This window comes from Saccostrea cucullata, unplaced genomic scaffold, assembly GCF_032062105.1.
Source record: "Saccostrea cucullata isolate Sc308-1 unplaced genomic scaffold, CSIRO_AGI_Scuc_v1 ctg2581, whole genome shotgun sequence".
Lineage (NCBI taxonomy): Eukaryota > Metazoa > Mollusca > Bivalvia > Ostreida > Ostreidae > Saccostrea > Saccostrea cuccullata.
Genome location: NW_026930184.1, coordinates 87762 through 107906, shown reverse-complemented (window position 1 = coordinate 107906; position 20145 = coordinate 87762). Strand labels below are relative to the sequence as shown.

The 20145-nt window shown below is 33.7% G+C and overlaps 1 protein-coding gene across 1 annotated transcript; it reads left to right on the top strand.

The window, feature by feature from the left end:
- The first annotated feature begins 90 nt into the window (after positions 1-90).
- LOC134283187 (uncharacterized) lies at positions 91-19020 on the top strand. Its single transcript, XM_062765640.1, has 21 exons — positions 91-275; positions 455-619; positions 4166-7959; positions 8042-8175; positions 8450-8681; positions 8782-9154; positions 9372-10520; positions 10755-10864; positions 11639-11964; positions 12088-12485; positions 12667-12798; positions 12913-13119; positions 13372-13602; positions 14986-15097; positions 15272-15456; positions 15545-15680; positions 16167-16343; positions 16621-16722; positions 16816-17196; positions 18085-18474; positions 18688-19020. The coding sequence occupies exons 3-21, from the start codon at positions 4316-4318 to the stop codon at positions 18759-18761; spliced, it is 8493 nt and encodes a 2830-aa protein (XP_062621624.1). The 5' UTR covers positions 91-275; positions 455-619; positions 4166-4315; the 3' UTR covers positions 18762-19020.
- Positions 19021-20145: the final 1125 nt, after the last annotated feature.

The following is a 20145-nucleotide window of genomic DNA, read 5'->3' as shown; positions in this document are numbered from 1 at the left end:
ATTCTTTTTCAAAACATTTTAAAATTATCCCAATTATTTGCATTTTTTATTAATAAGGTAATTCGATTTTTTACTTTTATTACATAGATAATAAAGACCTCCAATTATTTTCCAATTCTCGACACGGCATACTTTTTCCTGGTCAGACCTATTCAACAACAGCGCATGTTTCTGTTCCAAGAGATATATATGGAATTTTCCACATCATAGTTAAAACTGACATTTACAATGAAGTGTTCGAGCATCTCAGCAAAGATAACAATTGGCTTTCCTCTGTAAGCGCTTCATAAATTTGATTTTTTTTTTCAAATGGTCGATGAATATCACAAGGACACATGTTCATTAATTGTAAACAAAACATAAATGTTAATATCAAGAGAGACAACTTTTTGACATTCGGAAAGAAACTGGTATGTATAGTGATATTCATGGGTTGTAACATCTATATTTAAAGAATAATCTAACAGTCACACTGACCCCTCCTCCTGACCTTTCCGTGATTGATTTTTGGATACATCCGTCTTCTAGTCTGTCAACTGGCGATATTGCTGAGGTTAAGTGGACCGTAAAGAATATTGGACTTAGAACACCCTACATCAACTCATGGTTGGATGAACTGGTATGTATGGAACACTTTCACAATGTATTTCATTTCAATTTGTAAATAATTCAAGGAGAAGAAAATTAATCCTTATATTGAACTTAAAGAAAATTTAAGAGTATCATTATAATACACTGCTATCTTAGATAGGCTAAATGAGCTTTTCTGATCATGTTATAACCGGCGTCAGTCCGTTGTGTGTCACCTTTCCAAGATTTTGACTTCTCCAAAAGAATCCTTTCGTAAAAATGATTGAAGTTTGTTTTTTTTTTCAAATGAAGGACAACAACCTCTAAGATAATAAGGAAAAGTGATTGAATTCTTCAAAACATTTTTTTCTGACTAACAATTGGACCAGAAAAGATCAAACTTATCCTGTTCTATGGCATCTGATAGACCCTATGGTGGATTTCAGCGGTCTGAATTTCCTCTGATCCAGTAGCTTTAAAGGACTTCATGTGAAAGCTTTCATTTCATAATCTGAGATTGTCCAAATCATGTACCCCTAATATATGTTCGAAAAAAGTTTTTATGATAACAAAGAAGAATGTTGATTTTGGTTTTATTAGGCCCTGAAAATTGATGTTTTCATTTTTTAAAGGAAGGGTGTACAACATTGGACAATCAAAACTTTAAACATGAGTTCAAGGAACACACCTTTTATAATTTTATTTGCAAAATAACAGCCAAGTCATGTTAACAAAGTAATACTTTTATAAAAGCAACCTCATGTAGAGTAGAGTCAAATTCATTCAACTGATGATATCACTTGATAGGGTGAGGAATACTGGGAAAGTTTCAAATATTCATATAGGTAAAAAACTTTTTTTCTCCTGATGAATAGCAAAGCTGTGTGTCAAGTCTTTGTAAAAAAAATCAGATAGTATAGACTCAAGTTTGTTTAAATCATGACCAGGGTTAGGGTTTTGTTTGTTGTTTAAACACACGTCTCTAGTATTTCTCACTCATATTGAGACGCCACCACTTACAGGTGGAGAGCTCCAAATTTTTACCTATTCTCGGCACTCAAAGCCATTGAGCTGTGGAAAATCTTTTATGTGCCAGCATCTACTGAGACATTTGATCTCGATTTATATAGTCTCATCAAAAAAGGTCTCCATTTTTTACAATAACATTCTTACCCGCTACGCAAGGAAAGACTCCTTATTCGCACCTCCAAATTAGACGCTCGATCGGCGGGGTTTGTTTGTTTGTTTTTTTATGTTTAACGTTTCTCTCGAAAACTTTTCACTTATATGAAAACGCTAAAAATTTCCAGTGGGGGCTTCAGATCTTGGACTATACTCGCCACTCAGGGCCATGGAGCAGCAAGGGATCTTTTTCGTGCAAGCTCCTACTGAGACCGGGACCTAGGTTATCTGAAAGGTTAAGTCTCCACGTCCCACAATGGGATTCAAACCTGCGATGTAAGGATCAACTCTTTACTTCGCGACTCTGGAGCAAAAACTCGCCACACAGTCGACAGGATAGCCAGAGCCATGATAAGACATATCCATACATCCATACGAAGGCATTCTCGGGGTGTGTAGATTTAAATTTGTGCAAATCATGAGTAGGGATACTGTAAACCAACTTTTATTTGCGTGCGAGAAATTTTCGTGGAGTTCGCTAGAGCCTTGTTATCGCGAATATTTCTTGCCGCGAACCAGACCATTCAGTCTCTACATGTCCATTAACTACAGATAAAATACCTTTAACGCGAAAAATAATCGCCACGAAGTAGTATACCCCTGATAAATTGCGAAAAAAAGTCGACGCGAATAAAAGTTGGTTTACAGTAGCTTGGACCACAGTGTGTAAAATGGGGAATATATATGAGGAAATAGCAACTCTGGTGATCGTTGTTGAACACAGGTTTTTAGCTCACCTGAGCTGAAAGCTCAAGTGAGCTTTTCTGATCACATTTTGTCCGGCGTCCGTCTGTCCGTCTAGTTGACTGTCTGTCAGTCTGTCCGTCTGTCTGTCTGTCTGTAAACTTTTTACATTTTCGGCATCTTCTTAAGAACCGCTCGGCCAATTTCAACCAAACTTGCCACAAAGTATCCTTGGGTAAAGGGGATTCAAGTTTGTTCAAATGAAGGGCCACGCCCTCATTCAAGGGGAGATAATTGGGAATTAATGAAAATTTGGTGGCATATTTTAAAAATCTTTTTCTCAGGAACCACTGTGCCAGGAAAGATGAAACTTATGGGGAAACATCCACAGGTAGTGTAGATTCAAATTTGTTCAAATCATGACCCCCGGGAGTAGGGCGGGGCCAAAATGGCCGACCAAAGTTTTACATAGATATATATAGGAAAATTCTTTAAACATCTTCTTCCCAAGAATGACAAAGCCATAATTCATCATATTTATATGGAAGCATGTTTGGGTAGTGTAGATTCAAATTTGTTCAAATCATGACCCCCGGGGGTAGGGCGGGGCCAAAATGGCCGAACAAACTTTTACATAGAAATATATAGGAAAATTCTTTAAACATCTTCTTCCCAAGAATGACAAAGCTATAATTCATCATATTTATATGGAAACATGTTCAGGTAGTGTAGATTCAAGTTTGTTCAAATCATGACCCCCAGGGGCGGGGCCAATACGGCCGACCAAAGTTTTACATAGATATATATAGGAAAATTCTTTAAAAATCTTCTTCTTAAGAATGACAAAGCCATAATTCATCATATTTATATTTAAGCATGTTCAGTTAGTGTAGATTAGAGTTTATTCAAATCATTACCCCCGGGGGCAGGGCGGGGCCAAAATGGCCGTCCAAAGTTTTTCGTAGAAATATATAGGAAAATTCTTTTAACATCCCCTTGGTTCTTTACCATTATTCTGACAGATAAATATCCAATAAAGTTTTTAGGAACAATTATGCGTGCAATTTCTGTATAAAAACCACGATTTTGTAATGGGCCTTTGACATATGATGTAAATTTTGGTAGATTTGGTACTGGAATTTCTGTATCAGCATGCAAAGTCAAAAAATCTCTCAATCTTCTTCTCAAGAATGACAAAGCCATAATTCAACATATTAATATGGAAGCATGCTCAAGTAGTGTAGATTCAAATTTGTTCAAATCATGATCCCCAGGGTTAAGGCGGGGCCAAAATGGCCGATCAAAAATTTTTCATATATATATATATATATATATATATATATATATATATATATATATATATATATATATATATATATATATATGTGTGTGTGTGTGTGTGTGTGTGTGTGTGTGTGTGTGTGTGTGTGTGTGTGTGTGTGTGTGTGTGTGTGTGTGTGTGTGTGTGTGTGTGTGTGTGAAAATTCTTTAAAAATTATTTTCTAAAGAATTGCAAATCCATAATGGTCATGGGACTACTTTTGCATATAAACTTTACAATTAAAAGCCATTTTCTACTTTTTCCTACCCTTAGTGCTCAGGTGAGCGATGTAGCCCATGGGCCTCTTGTTTTGTAAAATATCTTTAAATTTTTGCGAATGAAGTAGCACATGTCACAAAATATGTGTATTACTCTTAATATGTCATATAAAAATTACTGATCTTTCAGGCCTTGGAACAGAATGATTCAAAGAAAATTCTAGGACGTTTTCCCATATTCAAAACACTTCCTCCAAATGAAAATTATACCTACTCAACAACGTTAACTGTTGACTCTAAGACGGAAAGTGGATGGTATAATATATCCCTGAAAACTGATATGGGGTCAAACGTCTTTGAACTGGAAACGCGTACCAATAATATTAAAATAGTTCCTATTTTTATCAGACAAGCTTTGCCAGATCTGCAAATTGACGAAATGACAACAAATCTTTCCATAGATAGTCTAGGTTATAACTTACTAAATGTATCATGGGTTGTTCGAAATGTTGGAAAAGGGCCTACAATAAATGATTATTGGACAGATACAATTTTTCTCAGTGAAAAAGATAACAATGGTTTTTACTCGGAAAGAATTCTTTCGAATAAGGCTATTCGAATTCCTGGCTTACAATGCAACTACACATACACAAAAAATGTTCTGATAAAGCTAAGTGAAAGGCTGTATGGTATGAAAAATATTTCGATAAATGTTGATAAATTTCAAGTTTTGTATGGAGATAATATAAGGGACAACATAGCAACCCAAGAAGTAAGTATACCACTACGATCTCCAAATCTGAGAATTATCTCAACGAAGTTGTTGAATGGTACTCTGTATAGTGGAAGAATTGGCGAAATATCATGGACAGTAGTTAATACAGGATTACCTATTCCAGAGGACAAATTCTGGAGAGATTCTTTAACTTTGCATGCGGATACAGAAATTCCAGTAACAAATCTACCAAAAATTACATCATATATCAAAGGCCCATTACAAAATCGCAGTTTTTATACCGAAATTGCACGCATAATTGTTCCTAAAAACTTTATTGGATATTTATCTGTCAGAATAATAGTAAACAACCATGGGGATTTGTTTGAAGGAAACAGCTATGAGGATAATGCGATGACCATACCTATTACCGTTTTATCACCCCCCTCACCCGATCTGGTTGTCACAAAAATAAACAGTTATCTCCTGCACGGCACACGTACTGCATATGTGTCTTGGACAGTTGAAAATTCCGGAAACTCCATGAGTACAACTACACAATGGGTGGATGCCATTGGTATTAAATTATCTGATGAAAATAAAACTTTAATTCTATCAAAATTTAATCAGTCATTGCAACTTGAATCTGGTGCTCAGTGCACATTAAATCAAACAATATTAATACCTTCGGCAATAATTGGTGAATTGCAATTCTATGTTGTCATTGACTTCGAGGAAAATATTGAAGAAATAAATGGCGAAGCAAACAACTGGAAAGAAGACAGTCACAGATATATATTTACTGGTATTCCTAGAGCAAATCTTATAGCCACTATAATTTCAACAGAGATTTGTTCATTGGAGGATGACAATTATGTCTGCATATCGTACAACGTTTCTAACATTGGTGGACAATCTACCGAAAAATCCTCATGGTATGACGCTATTTTTGTTTCTTTTAACCCAAACTCTACTACTGTGAGCTTGCAAAACCTTCACAATATAGCTTTACTCACACACATTGGAGAACTATCCCCATCCGACGTCTATACCGTAAATACTACAGTAACAGTCCCTCAGGATTTTGAAGGAAATGAAACATTCTTCTACGTGTACCCGGATTATGAAATTCAAACTATATCAGAAAACCAAACCTTTGAAATAAATAACGTGATATCCTCGGTCGAACATGTATTTTATGTTCCTCCAAGAAAGCCATGTGTAAATTTGAACGCACATATTTTGTCCAGAATTAATCCCAAAAACGGAGGTGAGCCAATGAAAATGCTTTTAAATATAACAAACAATGGTACTTGTGATATTTATAAAAGTTTTTTCGTCGCCATTTATCTAAGTAAAGATGTCAACTATGATATGTTTGAAAGAAAAATTAAAACACTCAGAGTAGATGAACCTATTTTGGCAAACAGCACAATATCTACCGAGGCAAAGATAGATCTTCCTTTTATACATGAAACGCAGGATTATTCCTTGGTAATTCAAGTGGATTCTCGATCCGAAATTATTGAAATAAATGAAGATGACAATATTGCAATAACATTTCTTATCATACAAAAAAATCTCAGGACCGATATTGCTGTATCAAATGTAACTGCACCAGCGGAAGTAGACTATGGAAAGAATATCACTTTAAGTTGGTCAGTTTATAATGATGGCGCTGAAACTGCCCGAGGATACAAATGTGACTATGTGTATTTTTCCCAGGATCTACAATGGGATATAAGTGATTATCAGTTCGGTGAAACACAATGTAAATCGTTTGCTATAAAATCGAAAAATGTTTCTCATGGGATACTTAATACATATACAGCTCAACTTCCTCCTCTGGCTGCAAGATCATACAGAACAATCGTTAAAGTAAGAACAAATTTAGAAGACTATAATCCGAAAAACAACATTGCAGTTTCCATAAACAGTACGAATATAACATTTCCTCAATGTGCTCTAGGGGAGAATCTAACATTTAATATTGCCCCTGCCGAATCAATGGTTATACGCATCCCAGATGTACCTGCAGATCGTTCCCTTCTTGTCAAAACTAGAAGCCAGACGAGTGTCATATTTCACGAAGTTTTTATAAAGCTTGGATCTGCGCCAAGTGACTCTAATTTTGACAGCACAGTCCTTGATCCGTATCTAACCAGTCAAGAAATATCGATTCAGAATACACGAGAAGGAGATTACTACATCTTAGTTAAATCACACGAATCTGATCTCCAAAATGCATCCACTTCGATTACGTTAGAAGCTAAAATTGCAAAATTTGAAATTTTAAACTTTTATCCAAAATATGTAGCATTGCTAGGGAACGTGACCCTAAAAATATATGGCACCCTTCTCCCAGAGGACTTTACGGCTTTTCTTTACAACGAAACTTTCCAACTTCAGTGTCAGAAACAATACTGGTTTTCGTCCTCCATGGTGGCGGCCACATTTGACTCAAGAACTTTACAAATCAACTCAAGCTACAGATTGAATTTAACTGACGGTGAATCAAAACAGACAGCCTCACTACCGATTGCTTTGACTGTTGTTAAAGGAATAGCTGGAAAGGTTGTTACTAAAATATCGGTGCCTGGTCCACTACAAGATGATGACATAGGAGAAATAAAGATAGATTATGAAAATGTGGGTCAAACTGATGCTACTTCTCAGATATTTCGAATACGAGCAGAAGGAAATGGCCTGCTAATGTTAGTAAACAACAAACAAAGCAAGCGTTGGACTAATAGTATTACAGTAATTGGGGGATCATCAGACGGGCCTGGAGGAATACTCTCACCTTCAGGGACCGGTCGGTTATCCATTAAAGTAAAGTCTGAGAGTAGAAGAGTCCAAATTACCCTTGCAAAGATTCTTGAAACAGATGAATCAACACATTCGTACCTGAATATGAAAAACACTTTAAGACCTAAATATTATGATAGAAGTAATTGGGATCGGGTGTGGGAAAATTTTATTCAGCTTGTGGGAAAATCATGGTTTTCGCTGCAAAACAAGTTGTCCGAAATCAGAAATGAAATGTCTTTGGTAGAGCAGCAGCAACTTTCATTCAATGAAATCATGCAGCAAATTATCGATATTGCAGATGGTGTCGGCGAAAAGCATTACATGGCTGAATTTTCAGACTTTGCAAATTTTGGATCATTAGAGAAAACTTTATTAGATACCGTTCGTGCCTACCCTCGCAGAATAGGTTTAAGAGGTGTCGATGGTGCTTTTGGAATAGGATGGATAGCCCCAATTTGGTGAGTTAAATAGTTTTTTGAATCAAAACTTTCTTTTGGGTATGTTTTTCTTATGAGTAATATTAATTTATTTTCAATGCAGGGAATGCTATCTGGAAGGTATGGATGAGGTGCTGGCACTTATGAACTGGAAAAGAGAAGAAATTGTATTTACGGCATATTCATATGGGATATATTCCAATGAAGATATAGGAAATCTTACAATGATTAGTGAAGGTTTACCTAAGTTTCTTAAAGATTGAATTTCTATATTATCTTCATTTGAAGTATCAACACATTTTGGTTTGCAATACTGCCTATTTATACATTCTAAGACTATTTTAGTTTTCGAACAAACCATTTCTATAAAAGCATCGAAAATAGATGAATTAATATGTCAAATTGTAAAGAAAGTGTATTATGAAATTAAAATATTTCCCTTTTATCATTTAACCATATCATAATAAAATAAATTCCATTTTCATCGAAACAGTCATCTTTTCTTTACTAGATTTGGTTTCTTTTTTGGATCCCAAAACTAAAGATGTGTTTCATTTTAATGTCACAACTGGAAACGTTTCTTCTATAGTGAGGCAAAATGTAAAGTTTAATCTTTTCTATGACAACCTACAGACTTTAACAAGAATCACATATGGTGGAAATACGTTGGATTTTTCTTATAATGACAATTCGAAAATAGAAGCAATAAATAGGAGGGAACTATCAGGAAATTTTGAAACTTGGTAAGAATTTTAAACGATACTTTTAAATTGATTTCTCCTTACAACATTACTAGTACATAAATGTGTATAAATCATCCAGAATTTTACATTTCTTTTTCAGCTTGTACTCCTACACAGAGAAAAACTTCCTTTCTACTGTAAAATGTGGGAGTCATGTTACATCCTATCTATACAGCGAAATAGGTCATTTAATGAGAATTTCTGAAAGTTCTGGTTTACTTCACGCGATACGATATTCGAGTGACGGCCGTTTGAAGTCAGTGGACAAGTATGTAAATGAACGGCTCATTTCTCGTACAGTATACAACGATCACTTGAATGGAAGAATTGATGCATGGACCATGCCACAAAATATTATAGAATCGTACTGGATAACAACTCAAGGTCATATAGCTGGCTTAAAAAAGAACTTCTTTCCTATTCGTAAGTTTCAACGTCATAAAGATACAGATGAAATCATTGAAGGGGATTTGGTAAGATCTTTAATCCATGTCTTTCATTTTATATTCTAATTACAATACAAAGTGATATTAAAACTCAACATAGATATACAATATATAGATTTTCATCATTCTAATCAGTTGGTAACGATATTAAATTATAATATTTAATGGGGATTTTTATTATACAAAATACCTCTAAAAGTGTAAGATATTGAAACTGCAGTCTTTTTCACGTATTTTGTTTTAGATTATTGAACGTAGAATTTCGTATGATGATATTCACGAAATACAAGATGGCAATGGAAATAGTGTTTTCTTTCAAGAGGATGAAAATGGAAATATTGTAAGCTACGCTGATGCTGATTTGAATGCATACTATATCGTACGATCCTTTAGAGGTTATGTATTCATGTTGATGTATCCAGACAAATCCAATGAAACTTTCGTCTATGCTAACAAATCGTTAGTTCATAAGGATCAATGTGGACGAAAAATGACTTACCATTTCGATGATACAGAGAAACTAACATTTCGCTATACAGAGGATAGTGGTTTCCTTCATTTTCAATATAATGAAATTGGTCGGATAATATCCTTACAAAATCAAGATACATCTACCTCACTTTCTTATAATGAAAATGGACGCATTACAGAATTAAGGTCTGAAGAAAACACAATTCATCAAACATACGATAATCAAAATCTTCTGAAAAGGTTAAGAATCTCTGGAGAGCCGTATGACATTGATTATTCGTATAATGATTATGGACAGATTATGTATGTTACAAACAGGGCAGATGATCAGATGCTAATAAGAATGATGTACGATGCCAATGGGATGATTAAACAAAAGACTCTTGGTAACAATGCGAAAACAGTTTTCACATACTACGAAAGGAAAAAATTGCTTAGGACATTATCAAATTATTACCCAAATGGGACAATCTCTTCCAAATTCCAGTATAGCTACGACCGGAAAGGAAGACTCTCTGCAATGACAACGACACAAGGAAATTGGTCATTTTCTTATGACTTAACTGGACAATTAGTGTTCATCAAAAATCCAATGAATTTAACGACAACCATTGTGTACGATCAATGTAAAAATCGTGTCACTGTCTCGCAAAATGGAAAAACAGACAATTATCAACGAAATGAATTAAACCAGTACATTTCTATTGATGACTTAGATATTGAATATGATAGGAATGGAAACTTGATAAAAAAGGGAAATCTTTCCTTGGATTTTAACGAGGACAACCGGTTATCACGTTTTAATACAACATCTAACAACTGCACACTTCACTACAACGGGTTTGGGCATATTAGAAGAAAAATATGCAGAAACAATATAGAAATTTACTCTACAGATTCATTTGGTAGAGTATTGAAACAGGTAGATGTATTGAAAATTTTTCAAATACCTCGTAGCCTTTTCTCTTATATAGTTTATTTACCCGTCTTTCTGGAACGTGTTTTAAGTTTGAATAAAACAAAAAATCATTTTTAATGATAATTAACACACATTGTCGTTTTATTTCAGTTTTAAATTTTTCTGATAATTAATGCATTTTAAATTTTTCTGAAAATTATTTCATTTAAAATAATTTGTATTATTTCATTTATTCAGAAACATTCACAAAGAGGGTCAACTGATTATCATATATACGAATCTGAAATAGGACTGCTTGCAACAAAGAGAGATGGAGAATATTATTACTACCAGTATGATGCTTTTGGGTATGTAATTGTTGAGGTCGAGACTATATAGATTACACAGTGAAAATTCATTATTTTTTGAAAATCTTCATTACACCTGAGTATTAAATAAACTAACCAAATACATAATTATGTTGAATAAGACTGCCTCTACCAAAATTGTGAATTTCATGACCAGGCTGAAGTGGTCTAGTGGTAGGGCGGGGCATTTTCTTATATATAGTATATGCATTTTTCTTTCTAAATCTTCTCTTCTCCTGGATATTAAACAAACTAACCAAGTACACAGTCATGAAGAGCAAGAAAGTCTCTTCCAAAATTGTGAATTTCATGGCCCCTGGGTCAGGGGTTCTGGTGGTAGGGCGGGGCTCTAATGATTACCGGTATTTAGTGAAAATGCATGAATTCTATAAAATAGGGGATCCACTAAATAAATGCCTTTATGTATCATATTAATTTAAAAGCTCTCTTATGAAGTATAGACTTAAGTATGTACCAACCCTTTCCCCCAAACCCACTTTAATATTTATACTCTTCAATACTGGACTGATTTTTTGCTTTGACCTAGCCAGTTGCTCAAGTGAGCGATGTAGCCACCGTGCCTCTTGTTTTCCTAAATGTATTCATGATGTTTATTTGATATTCCCTTTAGTGACCATTGAAATCATCTAAAAAGTAGTACATGAACAAAAATGTCAGATTTTTGCAGTTTTTCTGCAATGTTAGATCTCAATTTATCAGAGAGTTCAGAATTATTTAAACATAATTGCATATTAAAGTTCTTACTTTTTCTAGGTCTGTTGTGGAAATTTTAGATCATCAAGGGAATACCATTAATAGGATTTCGTATGACGCTTTTGGGAATGTTGTTTACAATCAAAATAGATTTGTAAGTGAATTCCTCTACCTTGGACAATGGGGAACATTATCAATTAACGAATTATCAGGGATTTATTTAGTAAAGGGAAAATTGTACGACTCGCACCTGGGTCGATTCCTGAATATGGATAAGCAAGGAATATTTTGTCATAAACCAAACTTATACATGTTCAAAGGAAATAACCCATTGAGAATGGCAAACAATATAGAGGATGAAGACAAATGTCAGATGAATGACCCATGTAAGTTGTAATTTTTAAAATATATCACCTGATTTATTTTGATGTATAATACGTTTTCTCTATACTTTTCAATTGTATTCTTTAGAGAAAATATTTTATGGATATTTTGTATAAATATTTTAGATGTACATATGATTTACACGTCTCCAACCTTTGATGGATCAACATACACATTAAACACGTATTCAGAAAATCACAGAAGGAACATTATTGTTGGAAAAACCATGCATCGCCGCCAGAAACGGTCTGTTGCAACCTTTATTAAACACAGTAAAATAAATAAAGGGAATGGACTAAAAGATGTATTCGATAATACATTTGACATAGAAGAGCGTTTAAAGGACAAGTCTTTGTGTCAACAATACTTCGCTGATTCAGCACTAACCGAAGGTCTACATTTCTTGGAAGATAAGATTTTCAAATCTTCGCCTTTTGGACGTGCATTGGATTTCGCTACGCTTGCTTACAAACATGGAGATTGCATTTTATCCCCTTGTGATTGCTTGGATAATGCTAGGCAGGTAAGGCGATATGACTGCATCAATAAGATGACTCACTGAAACATTATGTCAAATTTTAAAACAAATTTCATCAATTTTAGACCTTAGCTTCGATTTACAACTTTGATCAAATAAATGTTTAATACTGGGATTATTTTTGTTCTTGTATTTAAAACATTATATGATTATTTCATACTTTCAGTCTTTGCATGATTCATATAATGAAGCGAAAATGAAAATCAATTCCTTCATAACTGACGCCAGAGCGAGAGAGAATGCCATGACGAATTATTGCAATGAATGGAAGCAGACTTGCGTTAGACAGTTTATTCCGGTAAAACTTTTTGGGGATTTTTGCTCAAAGAAATCAGTTATACTTGAAATTTTCAAATTTTTATTTACTTTATTTTAAAAATATATCAAAATAACCGTCAAATTCCAATTCCAGATAAACTGTGGAAAAGTCAGTCATTTCCTTAGTGATCAATTTAGCCATTTTAAGGATGGGTTTAAAAGTATTTCCGACAAGGTTACATCATTATTCAATTCTATGGAGGCTGAAATCGAAGATGCAGCACGTGTAGCTTCTGATGCTTGCCATGCCTTTGCAAAAATCGGAGAAGGATTCATGCACTGGATAAATTCACACGATCCTGTAATAATAAAGAATGAAATGAAAACCTATGCGACATATGTGTATTATAGATGTCTCATTCAATGTTTTACCAAGCATTTTGAAATGATTTTCTTTACATAAATGGTGTTCTTCGATCAATCGACATAACATAATTATAATTATGATTTCTGATATTTCGATATTTCATTTTGCTTTTAAAAATGAAAATAAACAGTGAGAACAATTATTGGAGAATATGAGACACATACATAACCTGTAATTCTTTTCTAGAACAATTTGATTGGACCGACTGGATATGGCGCGGCAAGATTTATATCAAGAAACACTGAAATGATCTACACAATTCAGTTTGAAAATGATGCAAACGCTACAGCACCAGCGCAGAGAGTATACATAGAAATGAAATTTGACATAAAATTAAATCCAAGAACATTTCGACTTGGGACATTTGGATTCGGTAGTTTTCAAACAGAGCTTAATTTTAGGCAATCAGCAATCCAGGTATGGAGTATGCATTTTTCAAGAAATTGCACATGCAACTATTCTATAAAGTTTATCTGTATTTTCATGTATACAATTTCTCTTGGTTTTTAGAACATGTATATATTTTTGTCCCCCGCTTTCGCGAAAGCGAGGGAACATTATACCTCATTCCTCTGTCTGTATTTCACAAAAACTTTAACCTTGCCCATAACTTTTGATTTAGTATATATATTTCACATGTGTATTTCTTGTGACAAGACCTTTCTTTGGGTACCACCAAATTTGACCTTTTGACTTTGACCTAGGAGTTTGACCCACTTTTACACAGATATTTTAAACTTTTACTTTGGCCGTAACTTTTGAATGGAAGGTACTAGGACTTTCATATTTCACAAATTTATTGTTTTGTAGCAAGACCTTTCATTGGATACCAACAACCTTGACCTTTTGACCTTGACCTTGGAGATTTACTTACTTATGAAAAAACGTTAACCTTGACCATAAGTTTTGGACGGTGAGGCCTAAGGCTTTCACACTGCACACATATAATCCTTGTGAGAAGACCTTTTATTGGATACCAAGAACTTTAACCCTTTGACCTTGACCTTGGAGTTTTAACTACTATTTAAAGACTTTAACCTTGGTCACAACTTTTCATCAGTAGATACTAGGACTTTTATATTTCACATATGTATTCCTTCTTGCAAGACATTCCATTGGATACCAACAACCTTGACCGTTTGACCTTGACCTTGGAGATTTACATATTTATGAAAAAACTTTAACCTTGACCCTAACTTTTGAACGGTGAGGGCAAGGGCTTTCGTACTTCACATATATAATCTTTTTGAGAAGGCCTTTAATTGGATACCAACAACTTTTACCCTTTGACCTAGACATTGCAGTTTTAACTACTTTTATAAAAAACTTTAACTTTGGTCACAACTTTTGAACGGTAGATACTAGGACTTATATATTTCACATATGTATTCTTGTGGCAAGTCCTTTCATTGGATATCAACAACTTTGACCTTTTGACCTTGACCTTAAAGATTTACGTACTTATGTAAAAACTTCAACCTTGACCACAACTTTTGAACGGTAAGGGCTATGGCTTTCATACTTCACATATGTAATCCTTGTGAGAAAACCTTTCATCACCAACTTTGACCCTTTGATTTTGACCTTCGAGTTGACCTACTTTTAAAAAACGTAAACTTTGGCCATAACTTTTTAACAGTCAGTATAAGGGTTTTCATCCTTCAAAAAAATCAACTTCAATGATAATTTCTAAGAAATGACATATGATAGGATGTTCATATTAGACAAAATATGTCATAAAAAAATAACATTTTCTTTGAATTTACTTGTTTGTTTTATTTATCATCTCATGTATTTAAGGAAAAGTTTAACATGACGGAGGATTTGGGAGTATTTGTCGCAATACGAGGAGGACTGGACATTGTAAATAAAAAAGCTTCCTGGGAATTGCAAGCAATTAATGCTAGTACTGGTAAACAGTCTCAATTACTCACATTCGACCCTTTTTAAAATCAATTTTTGACTTCTAACATTGATATCCCACAGTGTTAATCCTATCAATCAAGTATTTGGCTCGTATACTTGAAACACAAGAATTTAAAATTTTCCTTTTTATCTTTCTATACCTAGAAAAATTTTTTTTCAGGACTGCCTCCATCGGATCCATCAGTTGGTTTTCTTCCCCCAAACAACGGAACAACAGGACAAGGCTTCGTCACCTTCTCCATTAGACCGAGCTCTGATGTCAAGTCTTTGGATAAAATAACTGCAAAAGCCGTCATCATATTTGACCAAAACGAACCTATAGATACGCCAGAAATATTTAATACAGTGAGCAATTTTTTCACAGCAATGGTATGAATGTATAATCGATTTATATTTCAAAGATACAAGTGCATATCTTTAAAATATTTTACAGATAGATGATACGGCACCATACATAAAGAATTTAACAATTGACAAAGACGTGTTGGATTCAGGATCACTGGTTCTAAACATGGACGTCAAGGATGATGAAAGCGGATTAGATTATGTTAACATCATGTTGCAGTCAGGTCTCTCTCTCTCTCTCTCTCTCTCTCTCTCTCTCTCTCTCTCTCTCTCTCTCTTCTTAAACTCTCTCTCATCTCATATGTACGTAATGACGTCACAAACATGACGTAAATTTCAGTTTTTAATGAATCCTATTTTAAGTAAAAGTCTATATAATGTGTAGAATGATAATATCAATGAAATATGTAAATATTAATCCTGAACAAACATGCGCTCTATATTTTTAAAAGCTAAAATTGTTGAAATTTTTTCAATTTTGTCTTCTTTCTGAAAAAAATTCTTAAATTGGACTAGTTTGTGACGTCATAAATACAAAATTTGTGAATAAACTGCTTTGAAACTATAATATGTTCTGTTAATTCATATTTCTCATACAATTTATTGAATTCAGCACATTTCATGAAATTTTCAAAATGTAACTTTTGTGGGGGCAAGTATATGCAATATACCGCATATAGTTCTTTCAAATAACACTCAAATTTTTGTAGAATCTGGTTATATTTCTATACTTGATGACGTCAAAGAACAGGCGGTTGTAGTACCCCTTGAGACAGGACAGGAACACACCCTTGTTTTACTCCCCGTTGATCGCATTGGCAATCTTCCAAATCTAGAAAAAGCAGGGTTGGAATACTCCTTTACGGTGTATATACCAAAACCTAAAGGTATAGTTTTTCTTTATTATTTGTTTTATTTTCCTGTATAATTTTGTTAAAAACAAGCACCAAAAGAGCAGATTAATCAAACTATTACGTATTTATTTATTGATTGATTGATTGTTTAATCAATTGATTGATTTATTTATTTATTTATTTATTTTTATTCAAAGATCTATTTTCCCGCTCTAGGTTGAAATCATGCTCATAATACACTTTACTCTGATTTATCACTCTGGAATTTAAAGATAATACTGGTTACATATTCAATTGCATTTCATTTCAGTAAGATGTGATGACGTAAACAATTGTTCTGGCAATGGACAGTGCCTAAGAATAAACTACTGTCTGTGTACCAGCGGGTTTTATGGAACGGATTGTAGTAGGAGTATGTAATTATAATGCATTTTGATTTCATTAACACTTTCCAATAAAACTTTGGAGGTACTAATGCAGTTTTTTTTTCTTTTAAATTTTCTAGCTACGCCACCTTTGGATCCCCCTATCCTCGATGTTTTCGTGGGTGAACAGAACATCTCAGTACCAATACATCTCATGTCATCAACAGTTTCCAGCGATAAAGATGCCCATATGATCATTAAATGCAGTGGATTTCCAGATCATTCATACTTTTCCGCTGGAAGTGTCATCAGGGATACTTTGTATCTTGCAGCTGGTGACTTCGGAGATGTGGTGTACATCCCACCAGATAATTACAACAACAGCTTCATTTTAGATATAACAGCACTTGTTTTCATCGAAAGCACTTCAGAATTTATAGAAAAGAAAACAAGCAAAACCATAAAAATAAGGGATGCTGTTAATGACGATGAACGACAGCAATACATCAGGACTTACATAAGTGTGTATCTTACGTAATTTAAAACAAAACACTTTAAATTTAAATAGATTTACACTAATCTTCCGTAAAAATCAATTTAACGAAGTATACAAGCTCTGTAAATATTCTTGGTTATTTCTATAAGATATCGCATAATTAAGAAATAGTTATCATTCATTCTCCAAGTCCAGTTAAACAATACAAATTGAGAGCAGAGAATACATGGACCTCTGAAAACAGATTTGAGATTAGAGGCCTTGAGGGAGTGAGCATCCCCTGAAGGCCGAACACATCCGTGTGCTCTTTTTCGTGACCCGGTTGATACAGAAATTCGTAGATAATTCAGTGTGAATACTCAGTAATTGCTAAGGAGTTTTTATGAAAAATTTCAGCCAACATTTGACTTAGCGATATATTTTAGTTGAAAACATCGTCCATCGAATGTGCGAAATTGTGACTTTAAACATCTTTATATCCTTGTACCGTCAACTAGTTTTTAAATAGCCAAGAAATTGATTGTACGCTGAACATGATTGTTTGTCATCTTATTATCTTGGAGGCATAAACCTAATAAATTGCCAGTGTTAATGATATAGATAAAAGAATACCTTTATATCCTTAATAAATGCCACTTTACTGTATTATGATTTTCTTCTGAAAGATTGATTTTGATTTTTTTTTTTGTTGGGGGGGGGAATAGCAGTAGATGGAGAAATTCGTTTAGAAACTTTTTTGTAAAATTTATTTGTGTTACTAATGTTTATCATCGTATTTTAGGTTTTCTGAAGATTTTTCACCCAAAAATTTACTTTTCCGACAGCTAAATATATCAAAAAGAGTAAACTAGAATATTCAAAAATGTTTAATTATGCATATTTGAATTTGCTTTCTAATTACTTTCATTTCAAGGAACGACAAAACCACCACCAACAAGTACAATTGAAATGTTTACCAGAATCATGTCATCAAGTACGACAACTCAAAACTTCCCGTCTCGAAATCCATCAATGATATTTTCAACACCAGCTGTGTCAAAATCAACCTTAGGTATATCCTCAGCAATTTCGTCTATCAAACCTAACATGTCTAGCAGCACTATTCCTCCATTTACAACAGAATCATCAAACAAAACTGATGTTGAAGTATCGGCTGATTCTCATTCGTCTCCTGTTAAGCAAGCAGTGATCGCGGGAATAGCTTCCTCTTTTGGAGTCTTGTTGATCATTACTGTACTGACAGTGTTCATTTGTGCAAGAAGGAAAAATAGGAATAAGAACAAACACCCGCACCAGGAAAGGAGTAAGAAATATACTTTTGTTTTAATTCGAATTCTATATAAGGTGAAAGTGTATATATTTTATAAAGAGAAATAATGTTTGAAAAATGCAGATCCAACTGTTTACGTTGATTTATGAATATCCTGATTCAACTTATTTAATATATAGCTGATTTATTAATCGATTATGATTTGATTCTAATATTATGTATCGTGAAGATGTGTCCTTTTTATAGGGGAAACACGGTGGACGGCGGGGGAATACGACAATAGCGCTTTCGAAGACAAGAACGACGAAACAGTGATGTAGTAGAGAGAGTGTGTTTCGATAACTTATGTTATGATATGAGCAAGTGTAAAAATACATAATAACGAGAATTTTTGTAAATATTTTATACGAAGTATTACTATTCCAGCATATTCCTGTAATACTTAACATATATTAACATACAAATCATATGTGTCATCCAAGTAGACAATGTACTCTATGTAAATTTCAAATATTAGGAATAAGATAAGATGTTGTCTAGTAAAATATATACATGTATCATATAACCATTTATTAGTAATTTGTGTATCTAAAATTTTTAATAATAAAAACATATTAAAAATGGATATCTCTTTGATGCGCATCTATTTTGTTAAATACTTGATGAGATTTTCCTTCCTCATGATATATTAGTAGAGTGATTGTCTGCCGTGAAAATTTCAAATGTACTCATTTTATTTATAAAATTAATGAGGAATTTTCCACCTATCTTGATTTATAACAGGTTGATAAAAAAAAACTCACGGAATGGGAGGGGGCACTTAAATAATCTTGGGCCCGTTTTTATAAAAGAATCTAATTGCGACTAAGAGCAAAAACTTCAGATGACTGTAAAATTTTGCAGAATTTAATAATTTTCTTTGAAATTATTTATGTAAAAATAAAAATATCAACATTCCTTTTAAGAAGTTTAAAATAATTTTAGTAATATAATAATTTAATAAAATGAAGATAATTAAAAAGTAATATGAAGAATTAGATTTGGTCTTAAGTCACAAGCCCTTTTGTAAATTTGTTATTGTAGAGCAGTGGTTTGTACTTAACATTATATACACGAAGAGCCTGATTTGTTTCAATCATCAGTTAAGCATTGTACTTTCAGAATGGGTAAATGTTAAATATGAAGATAACGAGCCGTGATCAATCTCATAAACCCAGGAAACAAAACAAATCCTGAACAGGTAAACACCGGAAACACTAGAGGTGGGACCAGGTGCCTAGGAGGAGTAAGCATCCTCTAACCCGCCATATCCCTATGCATTGATCAGGTATATCCAGTACTCCGTAGTTAAAATAATATCAAATGACCTTCAGTATCAAAAATGTTAGAAGAAAAAGAAAACCCAATAATAGGTCATCATCACGACCGTGGAAATTTCTTATTTTAAACGGGGCTTTTAAAGTCCTTGTAACATCAATTTATTTGTCAGTAGTTTGCCTCGGTTTAAAAACTCATAATCAGAACATACTCTTACGTATCGAAATTAGTTGGGAGCCAAAAACGCCAAACAAGTGCATGGTGTTGAAATATTACTACATAAATTAGGGAAGCTTACGATAGAAAAGCTGGTCCCGTTTGTCATAGAGTAACCTGTAAGTTATTATAGTTTGTCATTATCTAGTCAGTAAAGCATCCAAATATGAA